The 22,467-nt window shown below is 38.0% G+C and overlaps 2 protein-coding genes across 16 annotated transcripts in view; one reads left to right on the top strand and one right to left on the bottom strand.

Moving 5' to 3' along the window:
* The window catches only part of LOC141275969 (uncharacterized), a 35,476-nt gene extending 23,977 nt beyond the window's left edge, over window positions 1-11,499 (bottom strand). Inside the window, exons 1-2 of the mRNA XM_073789313.1 lie at window positions 11,180-11,499; window positions 5,743-5,922 (exon numbers count right to left, since the gene is read on the bottom strand). Of these exons, the coding sequence (XP_073645414.1) occupies window positions 5,743-5,922; window positions 11,180-11,499 (500 nt within the window). The remainder of the gene's footprint in view (window positions 1-5,742; window positions 5,923-11,179) is intronic.
* The window catches only part of PLAGL1 (PLAG1 like zinc finger 1), a 99,973-nt gene that overhangs the window by 20,521 nt on the left and 56,985 nt on the right, over window positions 1-22,467 (top strand). For 7 of the 15 annotated variants that reach the window (XM_073789688.1, XM_019951589.3, XM_033867805.2 and 4 more), the window contains exons 1-2: window positions 13,489-13,805; window positions 18,092-18,161. The exons of 1 other annotated variant lie outside the window; for it this stretch is intronic. The gene's annotated coding sequence lies outside the window, so the exon portion shown is untranslated. Of the gene's footprint in view, window positions 1-13,486; window positions 13,806-18,091; window positions 18,162-22,467 lie in introns of those variants that run through there. 7 more of the 15 variants (XM_019951596.3, XM_033867807.2, XM_073789691.1 and 4 more) reach the window with 2 other exon arrangements.

The raw sequence follows: 22,467 nt of genomic DNA, 5'->3' as shown, positions 1-22,467 counted from the left end.
GGGACAATACCTCACATTTTCCTCTTTTGATGACTTTTCAGGAGTACTGGTCAGGAATTTTGTGCAAAGTCCCTCAATTTGGGTTTGCCTGCGTTTGTTTTCTTCACAGTTAACTGGGGTTTTGGGGAAGGAGACCATAAAGGTAAAGGAAGAGGATACGTGCCGTGAATATGACTTACTACTGTCAATGTTGACCTTGATCACCTGGCTGGGATGGTGTTTTTGTCAGTTTTCTCCACTGCAGTGTTCCCTTCTTCCCCTTTCCATACTGTACGTTTTGGAAGGGAGTCACTGTGTGCAGCTCACCCAGGCAGTGGGGGTTACACTCCTCCTCGAGGGCAGAATGGCTACACAAATTATTAGGAATTCTCCTACACAGGATTTGTCTATTCTCCCTCCCTTATTTATTTATTTATTCATTTATATCAGTGTGGGCTCATACTGATATAAATGGATGTTTTATTTTATACTTTGGCTTGTAATTCAACTCTGCATGAATTATTTTGTTGCTCAGATAGTTCCAGTTTTGGTCATTGGGAACTCTTTCAGGTTGGTTCCTGTGTCCCTTTGAGATACTGCCATCATCATTTTGTTTTTGAGCACTTCCCTGCTTACTGGCTTTACAAGATGCTCTAGGTTTATCTTGTGTACTCCGTGTCCCAGCCGTAGAATCAGCAGTTTCTCCAAGGGGGCCAATTTCTTTTATCGGAGGATGTTATTAGAAAGAAAGATCTGAGCACTGGGTGTGCTCTTTGCTATGGTATGTCATTGCATCTGGGTCTTCTCAGACAGAGATAGGAAATATGAACCTGTGTATTACACATATCTCTAACTATTTCTATATCCATCTGTATCTTCGTTAGCTAAACATGAGCTCATAATGATATCTCTGACTCTAATCCAGTATGACATGGCTTATTCTAGCCTTCCGCTCTTTATCATCTGTAACCTTCCTCTCCAACAGTGAGAGAAACTTGGCTCTCAGCATCCGCCATCTATTTACTAATTTTTCATTCCAGTATGTGGTTTCAGAACTGTTAATTTGTACCCCCATGGGAAACAACTTTACCAGCTAGAGTGCAGCCCTTATGTACAGTTCCTCTTGTCTTTAGTCCTTTCCAAAGTTACGTAGGTCGTCACCCTTTTTCTTCAACCCACTTCAGTGAATTTATGCCATACATTAGCAGTGGATTCTTTGATCACAATCTGCATTTCATTCTGGGATCCCTTGACCTCCTGGTTGATTTTTCTTAAGTTTGCATACATTAAGGTTTACTTTTTATGCTGTATAATTCTGTGGGTTTTGTCAAATGCATGGTGTTATGTGTCCATTACTACATTACCATACAGAATAGCTTCACTGTCCTAAAACATCTCCTGTGCTTCACCTAGTCAGTACTCTTCCCTACCCAACCTCCTGGTGAGTTCAATCTGGTTTTCATCTTTACAGTGTTCCCTTTTCTAAAATGTTACATGAATGGAAACGTACAGTACGTAGTCTTTTGAAACTGGATCCTTTTACTTAGCAATACGATTTAAGATTCTTCCATGTCATTGCATGAATTAGTAGCTCATTCCTTTTGATTGCTGAATAATATTCTGTCGTATGGATGTGTCATAGTTTGTTGATCCATTCATCTGCTGAAGGATATCTTGCTTGCTACCAGTTTTTGGTGATTATGAATGAAGTTGCTGTAAACTTTCATGTACATGTTTTTTGGGCAGATCTAAGTTTTCCAATCAGTTGAGTAAATACCAAGGAGGGTGGTGGCTGGATGGTGTGGTATGTTTATGTTTAGCTTTGTAATAAACTGTCAAGCTGTCTTCCAGAGTGGCTCTACCATCTTGCATTCCCACCAGCATGGTGGGTTGTTGCTCTGCATACTTGGCAGAATTTGGTATTGTTGGATTTTTTGATTTTAGCTGTTCTAATAAATGTGTAGTTGTGTCTTGTCTTAATTTGCATTTCCCTAATGACAAATGATGTTGAGCATCTTTTCATATGCTTTTATGTCACCTGTATATCTCCTTCAGTGAAGGGTCTATTCAGATCTTTTGCCCATCTTTTTAATTGACTCGTGCTCTTATTGTTTAGTTTTAAGTACCCTTTGTATATGTGCTTATAAGTCCTTTATCAGATACGTGATTTGCAAATATTTTCTCCCAGTCTGTGTCTGGTCATGGGCATGGGCATGTGGGTTTTAAAAAAGTTTTTTGGGTGATTCTGAACTTCTAGTTCAAAGTCCCAGACCTGATTGAAATAGGAGACTTGGATCACCTCTTCAGCTACCTTCTCCACTCCCTTTCCATTTCTTACTAGTTAGCCTCTCTGGGTCTTGATGGCCTCATCTGTAAAATGAGGAATATTAATTTACCTTCCAGAGAGCGGGTATCTTTCAATTTTCAGTTCTATGATTCCGTGACCACTTGACCTTTTGAAACCCTCCTGGAATGCTACCAGTATACAGTTAAATCTCCTTACCTTTCTAATTGCTTTCACAAAGGAAAAGAACTGCATGATCCCGACATCGAGAGCCTTTTATTTCTTTGTGGAATTTTATTACTCCCACTGCCTAAAACTCAACTGTTATGATGGCATGCCAGAGTGAAATAAATCTGTCAGTATCTTTAAAATGACAGTAGGACAGAAATCTACTGGATCATGTCTCAGAGGTACTGCTCATAGAAATGAACTCCATGTTTACCATGTATTATAAACTTTGTACCCTTGTAGGTAGGTGAGAAAACAATTTGGCAGTTTAGAATTTCTCTCTATTCTTCCTCTATGTAGTTACTCCATCATTAAAAAGCAGATTCCATTTCTGTAAAACTCGGAGTTTTTTTCCCTGCAAAACTGTCCCCTGAAGGGCAGAACAGGAAAACTACAAGTTATTAGACTCACAGAGAGTAAGGGTAGAGTACCTTGAAGGTTATCTACAGATGGAATAATTTTAGATATTAATTAAACCTTAGAACAGTAACACAAAAAGTACAAAAATAATTGCTAAAATTTCCTGACAAAATTGAACTTGTGGAGGCTCTTACACCATCCCGTGGTGTTATCAAATAAATGCGGGACGTGGAGACCCTTTTCAACTTCAATTTTAGTGCAATGCATTATAAACTCAAACCTCATAGTCAGAAAGTCCTATTACCCATTTAGTTTCTGTTTCTGGCTTCTGCCATTATGCCCATGTTGTCTTATCTTAATGATTTTGTGGGAGTAGCATAGCACAGATTCTGGAATCAGAAAGAGAGAGTTTAGAACTTCATTACTTATTAGCTGAGAGATTTTTGGCAAGTTCCTTAACCTCCCTAAACTTTGTTTCCTCATGTGTACCATGTAGATAATAATAGTACCTACTTGGATTGCTGTGTCAAAGAAACTAATGTAACTTAAAGGGTTCTTGGTGCAGTGCCTGGCATAAATTTGTTGCTGCTGCTGCTACTACTACTGGTTTAGATGAGGTCACCTAGGTGTTGTATTTTGAGTGAGAATATCAGAGGACCAAAGACATTTCAGGAGCCTATGAAAGAGACTATTGTTGAAATTCCCTGGCAAAATCGTCCTTGTAGAAACTCTTACCCTTCCCAAGAGGCTCAGAAATAATGGTCAGAGAAGTAAGAGAAAAACCCAGAGAGAAGGGTACCATTGACACTGAGAGAGGGTTATTCCAAGCAGGAAGGAGTGGGGAATAGCACCAGAGGCTGCAGAGAGACCCCAGACAAAAGACTTTCCATTGGCTTACCGAGTACAGAAGGGCATCCATGGAGTAGTGATGGAGACAGGATAGCTGACAGCTGGGGGTTCAAGACTGAGGCATGAAGGATGCTGAAAAATTAGAAAGCCCAAGTGGAGGTTACTCTCAAGAAGCTTGGAGGGGAAGCAGGATTATAAAATGTAGCTGGAGGTGATCTGGGATTTGGGTTTTAATTTTTTTTTTTTAATTTGGGAGAAACTTTAATATGTTTGTTTATAGAGGAGAAAGAGCCAATGGAGAGTTAAAGATGGGAGTTTGAGGAGATACAGGGGTGCTGACTGATGGAATAAGGCTTTTGAAGAGTTGGGAGGGCATGAGAATTTACAGGACACACGGAGGAAGGAGCTCTGGACAAAAGAAGGGGCAGGATGGGTGATATAGACAAGCTCATAGGTAGTAGGAAGGTGGTGAGAGTTTGTTCTCAATAACCTCAGCTTTCCAGGAAGTAGGAAGGTGGTGAGGGTGTTGGAGATAGTTTGAAGAGAGGGATGAAAGTTTAGAAAAGCTACCCATCAAATGGGATTGAGCTGACCTGGCGATATCAGGCAATATCCGTCTTCATGAATGTCTTCATTTGTGGGAGTTTTCCCAGTGTTTCTCAACAGAATATGGGAGCATCATAATCAGATGGTTAAATCTGACCTTGTGTTTTTAATAATTTTTTGTGGTTTTGAAGCTTTTCAAGATTAAAAAAATGGAAAGAATGAGCTCCCCTGTACCCTTGGCATGGATTCACCAATTGTTAACATTTTGCCACGTTTGCCTTATAACACTTTAATATATAATAATTATGTTGTTGAACTGTTTGAGAGTAAGTCAGACTTTATGATTGTTTAATCTTCAATACCCCAGCATTTATCTCCTAGGAACAATGACATTCTTCATAACCACATCACAATGATAATACTCAAGAAATTTAACATAGTCACGATACAATTATTACATGGAGAGTCCATATTCAAGGTTCTCCAGATGCCTTTATAGCTCGAAAAACAATCCATGATGTTTAGAATCAAGCATTGCATTTCAGTGTAGTGTTTTTCGTCTCATTTAATCTAGAAGAGTTTTTAAGCCTTACTTTGTCTTTCATAACACTGATGTTTTTGAAGCATACAGTCTAGTCATTTTTTGTGACGATCCATCAATTTCGGTTTGTCTGTTTCCTCATTGTAAAACTTGGATTTTGGGTTTTTAGCAGGACTACTACAGACGTTATGTCGTATTCTTATCAGTGTATTGCATCGAGGCGCACTCAATTTGTTCCATCATTGGCGATACTAAGTTTGATAACTTGGCTGAGGTGGTATCTGGTAGGTTTCTTTACTGTAAAGTTACTGTTTTCACCCTTGAAATTAAGAAGTAATTTGTGGGGAGATAGATGCTTGGGAACTATGTAGACTGTGTAAATATCCTATTCTTCCATTTTTACCCTCTAGGGTAAAGGTGTAGGAGTTTATGTGTTAAAGCAAAAGCTGAAGAGTCACTGGGGACATTTTGGGAGGAGGAGGAAAATATATCTTCTGATAATCACGTGTAAGTATTGGTGAAGTTCATGGACTAAGAGTTTTAGCTATCAGCCTGCTAACTCCGAAAAGGAAAGGAAAATTTTAAATAAGATGAACAGTAAAGAATAGGATGAAGCAGTTATGTAATTAGTGCAAGGCAGTTCATTGTTGTTTTAATTTTTAAGTGTTTTTTAAAAAGTTTTAATGAAAAGTGTATGATAGATTGAAAGCAAAATAATATATGGTGCCCCCGTTCAGTCTTTAGATGTTCAGTAATTCTCCTCTTTTAATCCTCTTCCTTTATGGCTCTCGGAGTCGGCATCTTTCTCAGTTCAGTTTATCCAGATAAGAACTCTCTGGTTTCCTCTGGGGGTCGGGGTGGCATGTTTACCTGACTACAGGAGGGACCCGGTCACCCAGTTGTTCTGTATGCAAAGTAAAAACTTGCAACCAATGCTTTTCTGACAGCCTCATACCTCGACTTCTTACTCTCTGGCACTGCTGAGTGTCCAGCCCCTGGCGAGGCGGGGGGAGGCCTCTTCTCCATTCCTAAGTCAGTTACTGCTCTTGCATTTGCTTTTCGTCTTTCAAAATTCATTGAACTCTCTCCAAGACAGCTCATGTCTCTCCTCTGATGTCCTTGTTTTGGCGGAGGTCTGGAAGAGAGATAAGATAAATAGATACAGTCAGCCTCCCATATCCTTTTACTTTAAAATGAGTGGCTAGTACTCCTAAGTTACGAAAAGCTTCTACCACCTTCCCTATTTCTTGTATCATCTTGCTTATTGCAGTTGAATTTTATGATGAAATTTTAATTATAGTATAGAGAAAACTAGAATAACTATCAATATTTGGCATTTGTGTACTGCTTTTATTTCTTTGCTCCAAAGGCCAGCCTTTGGTCAATCATTGTCAGCTTAGTTTTTTTCATGCCACATGAAACAGGAATGAAAATTGATGCCATTGATTCTATTTTAAATCACTTCTGACTGGTCCTGGTTGCTTATTAATAAAAGGTGAAAGTTTGGGGTTGTTTTCTTCACTTTTAATGTGGTATTTTCATTTCAAGCTAGACACTGAATTTTCCTGCTTAAAACTTTAAAATTCATATCCACACTTTGTATAATTTGAATCACATCAGTACATTTTACTATAGAAACAGAAAACACATAGCTGCTTAAATCAGTGGGCCAGCCTTACTAACTTCTTTGAGAGCCACAAGTGGCTGTGTTCTTCCATCTCATGTACCATCCCGGTCTTTGATATATGGCTAAGCAACATGATTATTTTGTTGCACTTTCCAACATGCATGTAACAGAAAATCTTTGCCGCATAGTGTAAAAAATGTTGACATAGATCAAACGTTACCTGGTGAGCTTACTGCGTTCACCAAATATCAGTCGGTTGAAGAAAGAAATGGACGTTAGTCAGTGTTGCTTTGGGAAATATAAAAAGATGTTCTCATGGAGGGCTGTTTGAGGAAGTGATGCCTGGCCGAAGAAGTCATTGCAAACAGCGACAAGAGCAGGGAATGGGGAAGAAATCCCGTGAGCCAAGAGTTACAGTCTCTCAAAAAGGAGAAGTGACTTGAAGGTTGAGAGGCTAGCCTATGGCCAGTGAGAGGTAGTTTGGCCAGAAGCCATGGGCCTTAGAAGAACTGTACGTTTATATGTATTTGAAAGTGTTATGTTTTGGTTGGAGAAAATTAAATCTAGAGGCACCTATTGAATATTTATTGAGCTGAGTTTACTAGAAGATAAAGTTGTTATGGTTTAAATCTGTTAAACATAATGCACACTGTGTAATGAAAGAACACTGGATTAGGAGTCAGAGGATTTGTGTTTCATCTCTGCCGCCTAAATCCTCCAGGTGAGAAAATGAATTGATAAAGTACAAGGCAGTACTAATGAAAAAGTCAACAAAAGCAGAAGGTGTTTCTAATTCAAACTGCTGTGGATGAAGAGAAAAACAGTCTCCCGTAATTTCTTTCTCCCCATTCCATGCAAGGAAGAATAGAAAATTTTTAATAAACTTCATTGACGTTTAATGTCCATAAATAACCAGAGGCACCTATTTTAAGTGTATCATTCAGGGAGGTATGACATATATATATATGTGTATCTCCATGTAATCATCTCACTGATCAAGATATAGAACATTTCTGTTACCCTGCAAGGTTCCCTCATGCTCCCCTCCACCCACCCTGGGAAACCATTGATCTGCTTTTTGTCACTCTGTAGATTAGATTCCCCCCCCAAATTTCATATATGGAATCACATAGTACATATGTCTTCTTTTATGTGTAGCTTTTTTTACTCAGCATGTTTGTTAGATTTATCTATGAGATGATCATCAGTTTGCTCATTTCATCACTGCCCTTGGGGTTGTTTTCAGTTTGGGGCTAATAGGAATATTTGTGTATAAGTCTTTTTTTTTCATACATTTATTTTATTTATTTATTTTTGGCTGTGTTGGGTCTTTGTTGCTGCGCGTGGGCTTTCTCTGGTTGCCGCGAGCTGGGGGCTTCTCTTCATTGCAGTGCACGGGCTTCTCATTGCGGTGGCTTCTCTTGGTGTGGAGCACGGGCTCTAGGCGTGCGGGTTTCAGTAGTTGTGGCACATGGGCTCAGTAGTTGTGGCTCGCAGTCTCTAGAACGTGGGCTCCGTAGTTGTGGCGCAAGGGCTTCGTTGCTCTGCGGCATGTGGGATCTTCCCGGACCAGGGCTCGAACCCGTGTCCTCTGCATTGGCAGGTGGGTTCTCAACCACTGCCCCTCCAGAGGAGTCCATGTATAAGTCTTTGTGTAGACGTGTTATTCTCTTGGATGAATACCTAGGAGTAGAATTGCAGGGTCATGCAGTAAGTGTATGTTTAACGTTATATGAAGCTTTCAATCAGTCTTCCGGAGTGGTTGTACTGTGTTATGTTCCCACCAACAGTGTCTGAGAGTTCTCGTTTTCTCCCTTGTTGGCAACACTTGGAATTGTCCGTCTTTTAAGCTTTAGTCATTCCAGTTGGTATGGATGGTATTTCACTATAATTTTAATTTCTGTTAGTCATTGAGGAAATGATGTTGAGAGTCATTTATGTGCTTATCGGCCGTAGATATGTCTTCTTTGGTGAAGTGTCTTTTCCAGTCTTTACACATTTTCATTGCGTTGTTTATCATTGAGTTGTATGAGTTCTTCAAATACTCTAACAAGTTCTATGTTAATACTTTTTTTTAAAAGATTTTTTTTTTGATGTGGACCATTTTTAAAGTCTTTATTGAATTTGTTACAATATTGCTTATGTTTTATGTTTTGGTTTTTTGGCCATGAGGCATGTGGGGTCTTAGCTCCCCGACCAGGGATCAAACCCACACCCCCTGCATTGGAAAGTGAAGTCTCAACCACTGGACCACCAGGGAAGTCCCACAAGTTCTATGTTAGAGATATCCATTGTGAATATTTTTCTCCCAGTATGTGGCTTGACTTTTCAATTCCTTAATGCTTTCTTTTGAAGAACAGAAGGTTTTATTTTTGGTAAAATCCAATTACCAATTTATTCTTTTGTGGTCATTGCTTTTTGCATCCTAACCAAACAATCTTTGCCTGTTCCTATGTTTTCTTCTGGAATGGTGCTGTCAAACAGAAATTATGTGAGCCACACATGTAACTTTTTCTAGTAGCCACATTAGAAAACTAAAAAACAATTGGAGTTAATTTAAATCATATATTCTATTGAAACCAGTACGTCCAAAATACTTTCATTTCAACATGTAATCAGTATAAAAATTATTAATGAAATAGTTTACATTCTTTTTTATCCTAAGTCTTTGAAAGCTGGAGTATAGTTTATCCTTACAGCACATTTCAGTTTGGACCAGCCACATTTCAAGTGCTCAATAATATGGCTAGTGGCTACCATATTGGACAGGGCAGTAACAGAAGCTCCTGCTTATTTTTTTTAGGTCTGTGATCTAATTTTTGTGTATGATGTTAAGTGTAAGTTTTTTTTTTTCTCCATACAGATAACCAGTTCCCATACGATTTATCTTTTTCCCATGGAATTATGTTGTTTCTTTGCCCCAAATCAATAGATCATATTTGTGGGTCTATTTCTGGACTTAATATATGTTTCCATTTATCCTTAAGCCAGTATGATCCAGACTTGATTATTGTAGCTTTGTAGTAGGCCTTAAAATCAGTTAGTGTAAGTCTTCCAACTTTGTTTCTCTTTTTCATTTTCACTCTTCTACGTTCTTTTCACCTCCATGTAAAGTTTAAAGTCAGCTTGTCAATTTCCACCACAAAGCTGACTGTGAATTTGCCTATTATAAGAGGGTTGAAAGATGGATCCCCAAGAGATATATCCACATACTAATCCCTGAAACTGTGAATGTTACCTTATTTGGAAAAAAGGGGTCTTTGCATATGTAATTAAGTTAAAGATCTTGAGATGAAGAGAGATCATCCTGAGTTATTCAGGTGCATCCTAAATCCAATGACAAGTATCCTTATAAGATAGACGCACATGGGAGAAAACACACGACACTCATAGAGGAGAAGGCGATGTGAAAATAGAAGAAGGCAATGTGAAAATAGAGGCAGAGATTGGAGTGATGTGGCCAGAAGCCAAGGAAGCCAAGGAAGCCAAAGAATGCCAACAGCCACCGAAAGCTGGAAGAGGCGAGGAAGGATTCACCTCTAGAGCCACTAGAGGGAGTGAAGCCTCGCTGACACCTTGATTTCGGACTTCTGGCCTCCAGGACTGTGAGAGAATACATTTCTCGTTTTAGCCACAAATTTATGGTAGTTTATTGTAGCAACCATAGGAAACAAATACATCCAGTATCAGGTTGAGGAAGTTCCATTCTTTTCCTAGGGTTTTTTTTTTTTTTTCCCAAGAATGGGTGTTGGATTTTGTCAAATGCCTTTTCTGCATCAACTGAAAAATCTTTTTTCCTGCTATTTTGTTAACATGGTCATAATCTATATAGACTCTCTACTTTCATTGTATTAATTTTAGTATGATCATAGCTGTTACTCCAGTGACACCTATTTGTGAAAGTGTTGGGTCCTAACACATTGTTTCAAATGGTAAATATGTCAGCATGGATCTTCTTGCTTTATATTTGCTAAAGACATTTTAGGAAGTCATTGAAGAGTCGGGAGAACAAAACTGTATCTCAGAATACTTGGAAGAGAAAAACCATGATCGTAAAATTTATTCTGAATGGTTCTCTATAACAGGGACCACGCTGGTAACTCACTGGTCCAATTTGGCCTTGAGAGATACTTCAGTTGGCTTCCATAGTGCTTCCAAAATTAAGGAATTTTATATTGAAACACTATATACCATGCTTTTCCTGAAAATTATATACACTTGGCAATGCTGGCCTGAGCTGTATAGAATCTGCCCCTTACACAAAGAATGATCTTTTCACTTTACTATAATCCTGCTCTTTTTTGTTTTAAACTCCATAGAGCTTTGAGTTTACAACCTTTGCTCTAGAGCCTTTGTTGGGGCACATTGTAATGCCAAGGCATGTGTCACTGAGGGAAGGCCTGGAGAAAAGGAGGGTGTCACAGTTGCCAGATCAAAATATTCATGTTCCAAGAGAACTTTGTGGAAATAACCTAAAGGTAAAAAAGGATTTTCATATAATTCATTACCAACAGGAGAGACAGTCTGACTGATGACTTGTGGATAAAGATGGGACAAAGAAGCACTAAAAAAAAAAAAATCAAAATCAAACCCCTAAACCACACAGAGAAAACAGCAAAAAACTAACAAACAAAATCCTCACCTACCGCAACCAAAGAAGTACAACCTTATGATGTAAAATGTGAGAAGTGATGGCAAAGCAAAGGTGCCAAAGAGTCTGCAGGTGTGTGGTGTCTATATTCCTCCACCCCGCTGCAAGACATACTGAGGAAAAAGATGATCAGACCAAATCCTGAGAATTTTCACAGATGTCCTCCAACTGGGAAAGAAGTCAGTGACATCCTTGTGAAACATCAGGGAACCTTTACATACCACTGTTGGATCTTGACCAAAGCAGGACAGTTTGCCACCTTCTGGGGTACTGTGCTGAACTGGGCAAATGAACTGACGCTTATAGGCATGGAATATACCCTTGGCTGGCTTGAAGGTGGACTGGTGAGGACTTAAAGGAACCTCAGAAGTGATGGCTGATTTTCCCCAGCAAGCTCTGTATTCAGCTTCAATCAGAGTTCTGCAATCCCCCATCTACCTAAAACCCTCAGGTCACAGAAAAGGTAGATAGAAACAACACTCAGCCCTAAAACTGAAGCTCTGGATAGGGAAGACAAACACATCTCAGGTGAAGAGGAAAGTGCACCGGGAATGCACTCTCAGTATGTTAGTGCAAAAACAAGGTCTGTTGTTAACGTTTAAGGATAAGCAAGATAAAAGATATGTCACAGCTGTTGTATAAACATGTTATAACATGGGAGATGGGGGTGAGAAGCAAGGAAAATAGCATGCAGAAGACAGATGAAGAACCAAGTCTGGAAGAAAACCCAACAAAGGAACAGAAATTTATATTCCTTTTATGTGTTTGACTCAACAGAAAAAATAGTATGATTTCACAAAGTAGTTCAAGGACAATATGAGAATGTGATGAAAAAGGAAATTGCATAGCTGAGAAAATCGATTTTCAAAAGAACATAATTTTAATCCAATAAGCTAGAAAAACCAATGAACAGAATTTTTTAGAGAATCACAGTGAATGCAAATCAAAAGAAGATGGATACGGAAAATAAAAATCAAGTATAAGAACAACTGGTGACTGTGAAGTAGAAAAGCCAACCAATGAAAGATAAATTTATTCAGATATATAATATGAATGGGATACTATACTAAGAAGAACGGAATCTGTAAGTTAAAATATCATACTGTATACTCGGGGGAAAAAAACTGATACAGAATAATTGACACTGAGACATAGCCCAGTTAAGGATATACAGGGTACTTTAATGATAAAGAATTCTTCAGGCATCCAAGCAGAAAAATCAAATCACCTCCCAGGGAAAATCACATAGGATTCAGTTCTCTCCACAGAAATCTGTGATGTCAAAAATCAGTGAAGCAGCTACCTTCTTTTTCTGTTAGGTGTTGAAGGAAGGTGTGAATCCAAAATATTTGCCTTGCTCCGTTTTTTTGGTTGTTGTTTTTTTAATGTGTAGAGATAAAAAGCAGATAAAACATTATAAGCGCTCCTTAAGAAAACAACTTGCAAAAGAGCAGTCCATCGAGCAATGAATAAAAATAATTCAGGAACGGATATGTTATGATGAACACTGAATTCATTTAAGTATAGAATTAAGACTGACCATCTGGGAGAATAAGGTGGTGGAGCAGTTGTAAATGTACTAAGCGCTGGTAAGCCAGAAGTAATACAAGCGATGGAAATCCGGAGATAGCGGTGAAGATTGATAGAAGTGTGAGATGTTCTTACATCATATTTCAGAGCTATGGGACTGTCTGAAACCTGTAGTGAACTCCATGTTACATTAAGGCCTAGAAACATTTAAGTCTTTTTACTTAGTGTTTACAGGCCTCTTTTAGGGACGTGTATCTTGTAGGGAAGAAAGCAACCGCTGGAGATTTGCTTGTTTCTTTTTCTTAAATCCAAAGAACATTTTAAAATTACTTAAAGCATACGCAGAATGATTCCACAGCTATAAAATAATTTCCGTCTAATCTTTCTGCGCCTTAGTCTCTGCAGCTATAAGACCGGGAGGAGCAGTTTTGCTCACTAGGTGGTCGTGAGGATTACGTTTATTTACCTGTGAAGTGCTTAGCACAGTGCCTGGCTCACATTCAGTGGGCACATTTAGGCTGCCATGATTTCCACGCGGCACGAATAGGAGAATAGGAGGTAAGTTTGGCCTATTGCAGTGTTCTCCTAGCATCTGTCGTGTTTCTCATTTATGATTTGGCTCTGGGCGGTTCATCCTGGTGGTGACTTAAGTGAACAGCCCCCGATACGGTACGGGGCTTCGGGCTGGTTCGGGTCTACCTGCGCCAGCTCTGCACCTGGGCGACCTTGGCTTAGCCCACACGGATGACTCAATCGGCCAGGCGTCTGGGCGCCTGTCCTCTTCCTCCGCCCAGGCCGCCGACCCCCTGGCTCCCCAGCGGGGCCTCCTCCTGCCACGTGACGCCCCCGCCAGGGGCCCCAGCGCCCTCCTCGCGGACGCGCCGTTCCGGCTCCCGGGCTCCGCCTGTGCGCGGCCTCCTCGGCGCAGCCATCCTCGCGGCTGCCGAGGGCGGCAAAGCCCACGGCATCTGCCATTTGTCATTCAGCCCGTCGGTACCGCCCCGAGCCTTGATTTAGACACGTCTGGGGCGGATTCTGGCCTCACTCTCCTGGCGGACAGACGGACGGACGGACGGGGCGGCTCTCCTCCCAGCCCGGCGGACCGCGGGCCTTGGCGCGCGGGGCGCTTCCCCGGGTCGCCGTCATGGCCGCGGAGGCGGCGCGCCCGAGCTGCCGCGCCTGAGTTCCGGGGGGCTCCGGACCCCGCAGGGTAGGTGTAGGGGGCTCGCGGCCGCGCTCGGGGGCCGTGGGGCCGCGGCCGGCCTGGGGACGGCGGGGTGGCGGCGTTGCCGCGGAGCGAGGACCGCGCTGGGCTCCGTGCCGCGCTCGGGAGGGTGTGCCGGTGCCGACGCGCCGTGTACGTGACGGGGTCCGGGGCTCCTCGGGACGAAGTGTGAAACTCTGACGAATTGTCACCGGGCAAGACAAGTCGGCTCGAACAACAAATTCTTTCGCCTGGTCGTTTTTAATGCCACTTTTTGAAGCGCTCGTGTATAGTTGGTATGCGGTAAATAGACCTCGGTTTTTGAAACCTGGCAATCTAACCTTGCTAAAAGGCCAGGAAAAAAGTCTGTGAAAAGTAATAATGTGACTAAACATGAAATGTTTGCGTTTACATTCATTATGGAAAATGTGACTCGCTTTATGCTTTAGTATTAGGGACCCTATCAGGTATGCTCTTAAGACTGTTTTAAAATGTGGGCTCTTAAAATTTTTCTAGGATAACTGATAATGCAACTTTGGTTATTTAGTCTCAGCATCAAACTTTAGGGGCAGTGCTGGGGTTTTTTTACTTCTTAATAAACATACTCCTGTAATTTGGACTTTTTTTTCCCCCAACAAATGTGTTACTTTTATGTTTTAGGAAACCAATAAAAATTAAAAATAGAAACACTCAGCTTAGGTCCTCCTTCTTCCAGGAATCCTTCTCTAACCCCTCCCTCCCCAGGCAGGATCGGAGGCCCCTCCTGTGAGCTTTCTGGGGCCTCACTGAGGTCCTGGTCCCTTATGTCCTCCCCCCCCCCCCCCCCCCCCCCCCCCACTGTGTATTAACCCATCAGTCTCGCTCGGAGCCCAGTGGATACTTAGCACATGGTAAGTGATTAATACTGTTTAACGACCAAAGGAAAAGATAAAACGAGCTGATGTTTCACAGTTTTTAGCTCTGAAGTTATAGAGTGGTAAATTAGATAAGAACATTTACTTAAAGTTAAGGATCTAGAAAAGTTGACAACATCCGACGTCCGTGCTGCACGTCCTAGCAGTTCCACTCCTGGGTATTTATCCTGTAGCATGATGTTTTTCAAAGCTTGAAGCCCATTTAGTGGGTCGTGAAATCAGTTAAGTGGATAAGGATCAGAATTTGTAAAACACGAACTAACAGAATAGAAAATATCAGAATGTGTCTCAGGTCATAGGGTATTTGCTTCATGAAACTTTTCTTTTTTCTTTTTTTCCCTCAGTTTTATACACACACAGATGTGTGTCATGATGTAAAACGTCATTCCTCAGTATGAGTCATGGTCAAAAAAGTTTGAAAGCCACTGCCCTAGATAAATTTTCATACATATACAAAAGCAGACGTGTACAAGAGGGTTTACTATAGTGTTATTTGTAAAACCCCAAAGCTGGAAGCGACCTTCATGTCCATCTGAAGGAGGAAGATAAATTATACTACAGTCATAAAATGGAACCCACCCAGTTCAGTGGTGAATGAAGTAGTTTTGTGTCTTAACACAAATGCGTCTCAATAATGTTGAGCCAAAAAAAAAAAAAAAAACAAGTTGCTGAAGACTACCATCTATGTGAAATTCAGAACCTGGTGAAATAAAGCTGTTGTTAGGGGTGCATGTGTAGGCATTAAAAATAGTAAAGAAAAATTGTAAAGAAATTAATACCATAAAAATCAAGTTAGTGGTCACCTCCTGGGGATGAAGAGGGGGAATATGAATGTGAAGGGACACACTGCAAGGTTCTGGGATGCTGAAAATGCCTTTATCTCCTGACCTGGGCAGTGGTGACATGGGTGTTTGCTTTATAACTCTCTGTTAAATGCTACATATAATGTCTGTATATTAAATTTCCCCCGAAGTATATTAAAATATGGGTGTCACAAAATGAAGAAACCTGAAGCTGTCCAGCTTTTCTTTAAAAAAAAGAAAAGTGATGATCAGGAAGAGGTACCTAGGGAATTTAAATAATATCAAAACTCTGTTGTGGATGCATCAGTGTTCATTAAATTTTTTTTTAAATCTTTAATAATTTTTTTAATATTTAGAAGAAAATAAAAATCACTCACAGATAATACTGTGAACATTTTACTGTGCTTGCTTTCTGAAAAACGACTTTTACGTATTTTTTACAAAATTGAAATTGTTTCATATAGAATATAAGCTAAAATCAAATTCTTTATAAAAAAAATTAATTACTGAAAAGTATATGAAAACATAACAGACCTTCATTGACCTTCATCAAGGAGTTTAAAATGCTAACCTAACATGCTGTTATATTTACTTCAACAATTTCAGTTCCTCAGTCACTCTAGGCCACATTTCAAGTGCTCAGTAGCTGCATGTGACTAGTGGCTCTTATATTTTATTATGCTGTATTATTTTATATTGTGCTATATTATATAACAATATTTGCATCATTGCAGAAATTTCTATCAGAAAACATTGTTCAAGATACAAACCCTTTGTTGGTTATATAAACTGCAGACAATATTTTCTTTGTGCTTTTGTGTCTTAAGATGTTCTTTACTATTAAGGAAATATATTTTGAAAATGTTTTCTAAAAGTTTTAAAGTTTGCATTTTTTACATTTAGTTCTTTAATTTGCCTGACATGTATATGTATATATAGGTGAACATATTTTATTTATGCAATGAGATCAAGATTAATGTGTTTGCTTTTTCCCATGTGGTAATTGTCCCAGTACCAGAGATTTGCAGTGCCACCTCTGTCATATACATATTCCCAGAAATGCTTGGGCTCATTATTTCTGGATTCTGTACTCTGGTCATTGATTTGTCTCTTTCTGCAAATACTACCAGTTTTTATTTTCTTTTGTTTTATATGTAGTATATTTTTCAGTTCTAAGAGTTAAAAAATTTTTTCATTATAATTTTTTTTCTTATCCTCTGAGATTTTTAGAAGTATTTTCTAGTTCCAAATGTGGAAAGTTTTATGAGTTATCCTTTTGTTATTGATTTTTTAACTTGCAGTGTAGTCAGCAAATGAGGGTTCTATGCTACCGATTCTTTGAAATTTAAGAATTGCTTTACGGCCTCATGCTTAGCTTTTCAACTGCTCCTTGAATGATTGAGAAGAATATATATTCACAGACTTTTGGGGCAAGGTAGGTATATGTCTTAGATGAAGCATAAATACTGTGAGGTTCAAATCTTTTTTAACCTTACCAATTTTTTGGTTTCTTTGATCTGTCAATTACTGAGATTGGTGTAATAAAAATATCACAGTAAAATAATGAATTTTCTCAATTTCTTCTTATAGTTCTGTCAACTTTGCTTTATAAAAGTTGAAAGTACATACAAGTTTGGAATTGCTCTTTCTTCTCTGTGCATTGGACCTTTTGTCATTCTATAGTGACGCCTCCTCACCCAAATGCCTGTTAACCTTAAAATCCATTTTGTTTTATAATCTCCTAGTCACACCTTTCCCTTAGTTAGCATTTGCTTAGAATATTTCTTTCAAATAGGTAAAACCTCATAGTTTTTTCTAATCCACTCTGACAATTTGTCCTTTAACTGGGTCTATCAGTCCAATTAAGTTTAGTGTAATTACTGATATATTTAGGATGAAAGTTAGCATTACCTTTTAGGGTTGTTTTTATCCTGTCTTACTGGTTTTTTCCTCTTCTTTGCCACCTTTTGGTTTTTTTCTTATTCCATTTTCCTTCCTCTTGACTAGTATGAAGGTTACAAATTTACTTCTTTTAGTGGTTTCTTTCAAAATTTTAATATACTAACTTAATATAAAGATTATTAATTCTTGTTTTTTTTAAAATTCTTGTTTTGAATAATTCAAGAAGCATGAGTTGCCTTGACACCAGTTAATCTCCCAGCTTAAATGTTGTTGTCTTCCAGAGTTTAGTTCCATTTTGATTTTTTTTTCCTATAAATTTGACATCACTGTTTTTTCTTTTCATGAATTCTTTGTCATTCCTCCTTGCATCTCAGATCTTTCTTTTCTTCTTCCTCAAATATATATTTTACAAGCTTGTTTATTAAGGGACTGTTGATGGCAAATGTTATCTGAAAATGTCTTTATTTTGCATTCATTCTTGAATGATGATTTTGTTAGACATATAGTTCCAGGTTGGCAGTATCTTTCTCAGCCCTTTGGAGGTGACATTCCATTGACTTCTACTTTCAATGTTAGAATTAGTTCAAATAACTGTTATTGGTTGGTAATTTGTCTTTTTTTTTTTTTTTTTTGGCCTGATTTTAAGATCTTCTCTTTCTTTTGTTTTCTACAGTTTTATGACAGAGCGTGTCTAGATGTGGACATTTCATTTATCCTGGATTTATTGTGTTCCTGTCTCTAAGGTTTGTTTTTCATCAGTTCTCGAAAGTTTTATCTTTTATGTCTTTCAATGTTGCTTGTCATCCATTTTTCCCATTCTTTCCTTTAAGAACTCTGATTAGACTTCTGTTAGACTTTGTCATTCTGTCGTCCATGTCTTTTAATCTCACTTTTATATATTATACATATTTTTGACCTTGTTGAATTGTAGATAATTTCTTCAGATCTGTATTCTGATCTTTGTCTAATTTTTGTTTTCTTCTTCACATTGAACTATAATTTAAAAACAATGAAGACATAAGAATAAAATGTATGGCTTGATGAAATTTACATATGTATATGCCTGTGTGATCACCACCCAGATAAAGAAACAGAACATTTTCATCCCTGCAAAAGTTCCCTCCTGTCTCTATCCATAGAGCCATTCCTCTCCCCTAGTCAACTATTCTCCTCACTTCTATCACCATAGATTATTTTCACGGGTTCTTGAACTTCATATAAATGGAATCATATAGTTTATTCTTTCTATATTTCTTTTCTTTTGTTCATGCACATTGCATGTATAAGTTGCAAGGGATGACAAACTGTGGGCCAATTCCAGCCCATAACATATTTTCATATATGAAATTTTATTGTATATAGCCATGTCCATTCAGCAGAGTTGGGTAGTTATAACAGAGACCATATGGCCCATAAAGCCTGAACTATATATTATATGACCCTTTACAGAAAAAGTTTAGTGATGTGTCTTCTATAGTATTGCCTTATAAGGATATACCACAATTTATCCTTTTTTCTTGTTGATAAGCATGGGAGTTGTTTTCAGGTTTTGGCCATTATAAATAAAATTGCTATGTATGTTCTTGAAACTGCCATTGGTGAATGTATATACTCATATCTCTTGGATATATACCAAGGAGCTGAATTGATGGTCTTTGGGTAAGTTGATTGCATTTCCATGAATATTAATAATGTTGAACATCCTTTTATATCTTTTATGGCCATTCAGATTTCTCTTATGAAGTGCCTGTGTAAATCTTTTGGCCACTTTTTTAAATTAGGCTATCTTTTTGTTAGTGATTTTTAGTTCCTTATGTATTTTGAATAGGAAACCTTTATCAGATACATGTTTGCAAGTATTTTCTACCTGTCTGAATTTGCCTACTTAGTCTATTAATAATGCCTTTGGATGAACAGATTTGTTTTTATGAAGTCCAGTCTATCAGTGTTTTTTTTGGGGGGGGGCGGGGGTGGGTGGAGGGTGGAAGGTTAGTGCTTTTTTGTACCCTGCCCACAGAATTCTCTTCCACCTTCGTTGTTGCCCTCCATCAAGGTCCTGAAGACATTTGCTTATTGTTTTCCATCAGAAGCCTTATAGTTTTAGTCCTCACAGTTGGGTCTTTGATTTATCTACAGTTGATTTTGTGAGGCAGGGGTCAGTATTTATTTTCCAGGTGGTCATCTAGCTACTCTACACATTTATTGAAAAGATTTTGCTTTTTCCATTGAATTGCAGTGGGACCTTTGTTAAAAATGTATGATCACATATTTGGGTCTGTTCTGTACTCTAATCTGTTCCACTTAAACTATTTATCAATTCTTTCATCAGTACTGCACTTTCTTAATTACCATAGTTTATACTAAGTCTTGACATATAGTACTGTAAACCCTCCAGTTTTGGTCTTCTTAAGGATTGTTTTAGCTATTTAAGTGCTGTGCATTTCCATGCACATTTTAGAATGAGCTTGTCAACATCTATTTAAAGAAAAAGTCTACCAGACTTTTGATTGGGATTGCATTGACTCTGTAGAACAACTTTAGGAGAATGGACATCTTAATAGAATCTTCCAATTTATGAACATGGTAAATCTCTTAATTGAATAAGTTCTTCATTTATTCTTAGCACTGTTTTATGTTTTTCACTGTGGAGGACTTACACACTATTAAATTTATTTCTAGCCACTTGAGTTTTTTGATACTATTATAAATGGTATCTTTTTTTCAATTTTATTTTCCAACCATCTTGCTAGTATAGAAATGTAATTGATTTTTGTATATTGAGCTTGTACTTAGTGACTGTGCTAAATTCACTTTTCAGTTCTGGTAGTTTGTAGATCTTTCTAAAGCTACAATCATGTCATCTGTTAAAAAAAAAATTTGTCTTTCTAATTTCTATTCATTTTTTTTCTTGCCTTATTGCACTGGCTGGAAACACTGGAACAGTATTTAACAGAAGTGTTAAAATGGACATCCTTACTTTTTCCTGATCTTAAGGGAGAATATTTCACTTTTAAGGATGATGTTTACTGTACATTTTTTGTAGATGCTCTTTACCAGATTGAGAAATTTTTCTATTTCTGGTTTACTGAAATTTGTTTTCACAAGTGTGTACCAAAATTTAAAACTTTTAATTATGAAATAATTTTAAATTTACAAAAGAGTTGCAAAGGTAGTATAGAGTGTTCCTATATATGCTTCACCTAGCTTCCTCTAATGTTAACATTTTACATAACCATGATGCATTTGTCAGAATTAAGAAATTAACATTGGCACAATGCTATTAACTATAGACTTTATTCAGATTTCCCCAGTTTTCCCACCAATGTTCTTTTTCTGTTCCAGGACATAATCCATATACCACATTACATTTCCTTGTCACGTAATCTACTCTAATCTGTGACAGTTTTTAAGTCTTTTCTTGTTTTTCGATACCTTGCCACTTTTGAAGAGTAATGGCCATGTATTTTATACAGTGTCCCTCAATTTGGGTTTGTCTGATGTTTTCTCACAATTAGACTGAGGTTATGGACTTTGAAGGAAGAATACCACAGAGATGTTGTGTCATTGCATCATATCTGGGGGCACATGATATCCATATCAACACATTAACCTTGATTACACAGTTTAGGTAGTGTCTGCCAGACTTATCCATTGTAACAGTTCTGTTTTTCTTTTTTCACATTCAAGGGAAGGAGAGGGAAAAATATCAAATGATTTGTGAGTATATATTAAAACTACCATAATAGTTAATAAATATTCTGAGGGATTTATTTTGAGGTTGTGCAAATGTCCTGTTTCTCCTTAAAGTTTTGCTCATTAATTTTAGCATTCAACTGACCTTGCCTGTAGCAGTTATTATTGTGGTATTTTAGTGGTGATTTCCATTTCTTTTATTCTTTCTATGTTTATTAACTGGAATTCTGACTCGGGAACCAGCCTACCTGAGTTCAGCTCCTAGTTCTGCCCCTTCCTTGCTACAGTGTAATATTGGACAATTACTTAACTTCCCTATATTTCAAATTTCTCATCTATAAAATGTAGATAACAAGTGTCTACCATAGAAGGTTGCTGAGAGGATTAAAAGAACTACTATGTAGAAAGGGCTAAGAATTGTGCTTAGTGCCTAGGAAGTACTCATTGTTTTCTTTATTTCTTAATGTGGTAAGTTATTTTAATTATTTTAATAATTATACAAGTTATCTTATTATGAAATCATCTTGTACTCTTGGATAAAACTTACATATATGACCTGGATTTAATTTACTCTTTAATTTTTTTCATGTAATATTCATGAGTCATACAGCAGGTGTTCTTTTGCCACAGCAAAGGACACAATGAATGATAGATTCCTAAAAATATATATATAAATTACACAAGGGCTTAGCAACTGAGGTGGCAACATTCCTAACTTTCTAGAGCAATTTCTATCTGACTCTTTTGGTAAAGCTAGAGATAGAGATAGCTTTTGCAAATGAATCTTTTAAAATATTAAATTGAGCAAATTCAAAACTTGGCGTATATTGTGAAAAATGGCCACTCAGCAGGAAGGAAAAATGATTTTTAACTTTCCTACATGTTTTACCTTGAACATTGTATTATCGTAGAGGTTTCAATGTTTGGAATATTTAAAAGGATTCATTTGCCAACAGTATGTATTGAGCACTTTCAATGTGCTAGGCAATGTATTTTTCTAGTTTGGGATATGGTTTTTGCTCTTGGGGGAGCTTATGGGACAGTCAAGATCATTTTAAAAGTTGAAGTTAGGCCTACTTGAATCATTCAGGGAAACTCAATTTCTGTTACTTTTTAAGAAGTTGATAAAATTGAATTCTAATATCTTTGTTTTTTCCACTCCTCTCAGCATCTTGGATTAGGTCCTTATCATTCTATGCTATTTCCACCCATATTGAGATTTTCCTTCCCTTCCTATCATGTGTAATGACCACTGGAAAGAATCCTTCAGTGACATCCCAGGATTTGAGAAAACAGGTCCTTGACTTCTTAACCTGACAGTGGTCATTTTTCTATTTAGTCCCAAGTGGCTTTACT

The sequence above is a fragment of the Tursiops truncatus genome, chromosome 12 (assembly GCF_011762595.2).
Source record: "Tursiops truncatus isolate mTurTru1 chromosome 12, mTurTru1.mat.Y, whole genome shotgun sequence".
In the NCBI taxonomy this organism is placed as follows: domain Eukaryota; kingdom Metazoa; phylum Chordata; class Mammalia; order Artiodactyla; family Delphinidae; genus Tursiops; species Tursiops truncatus.
This window is presented reverse-complemented; position numbering and strand designations above follow the sequence as displayed.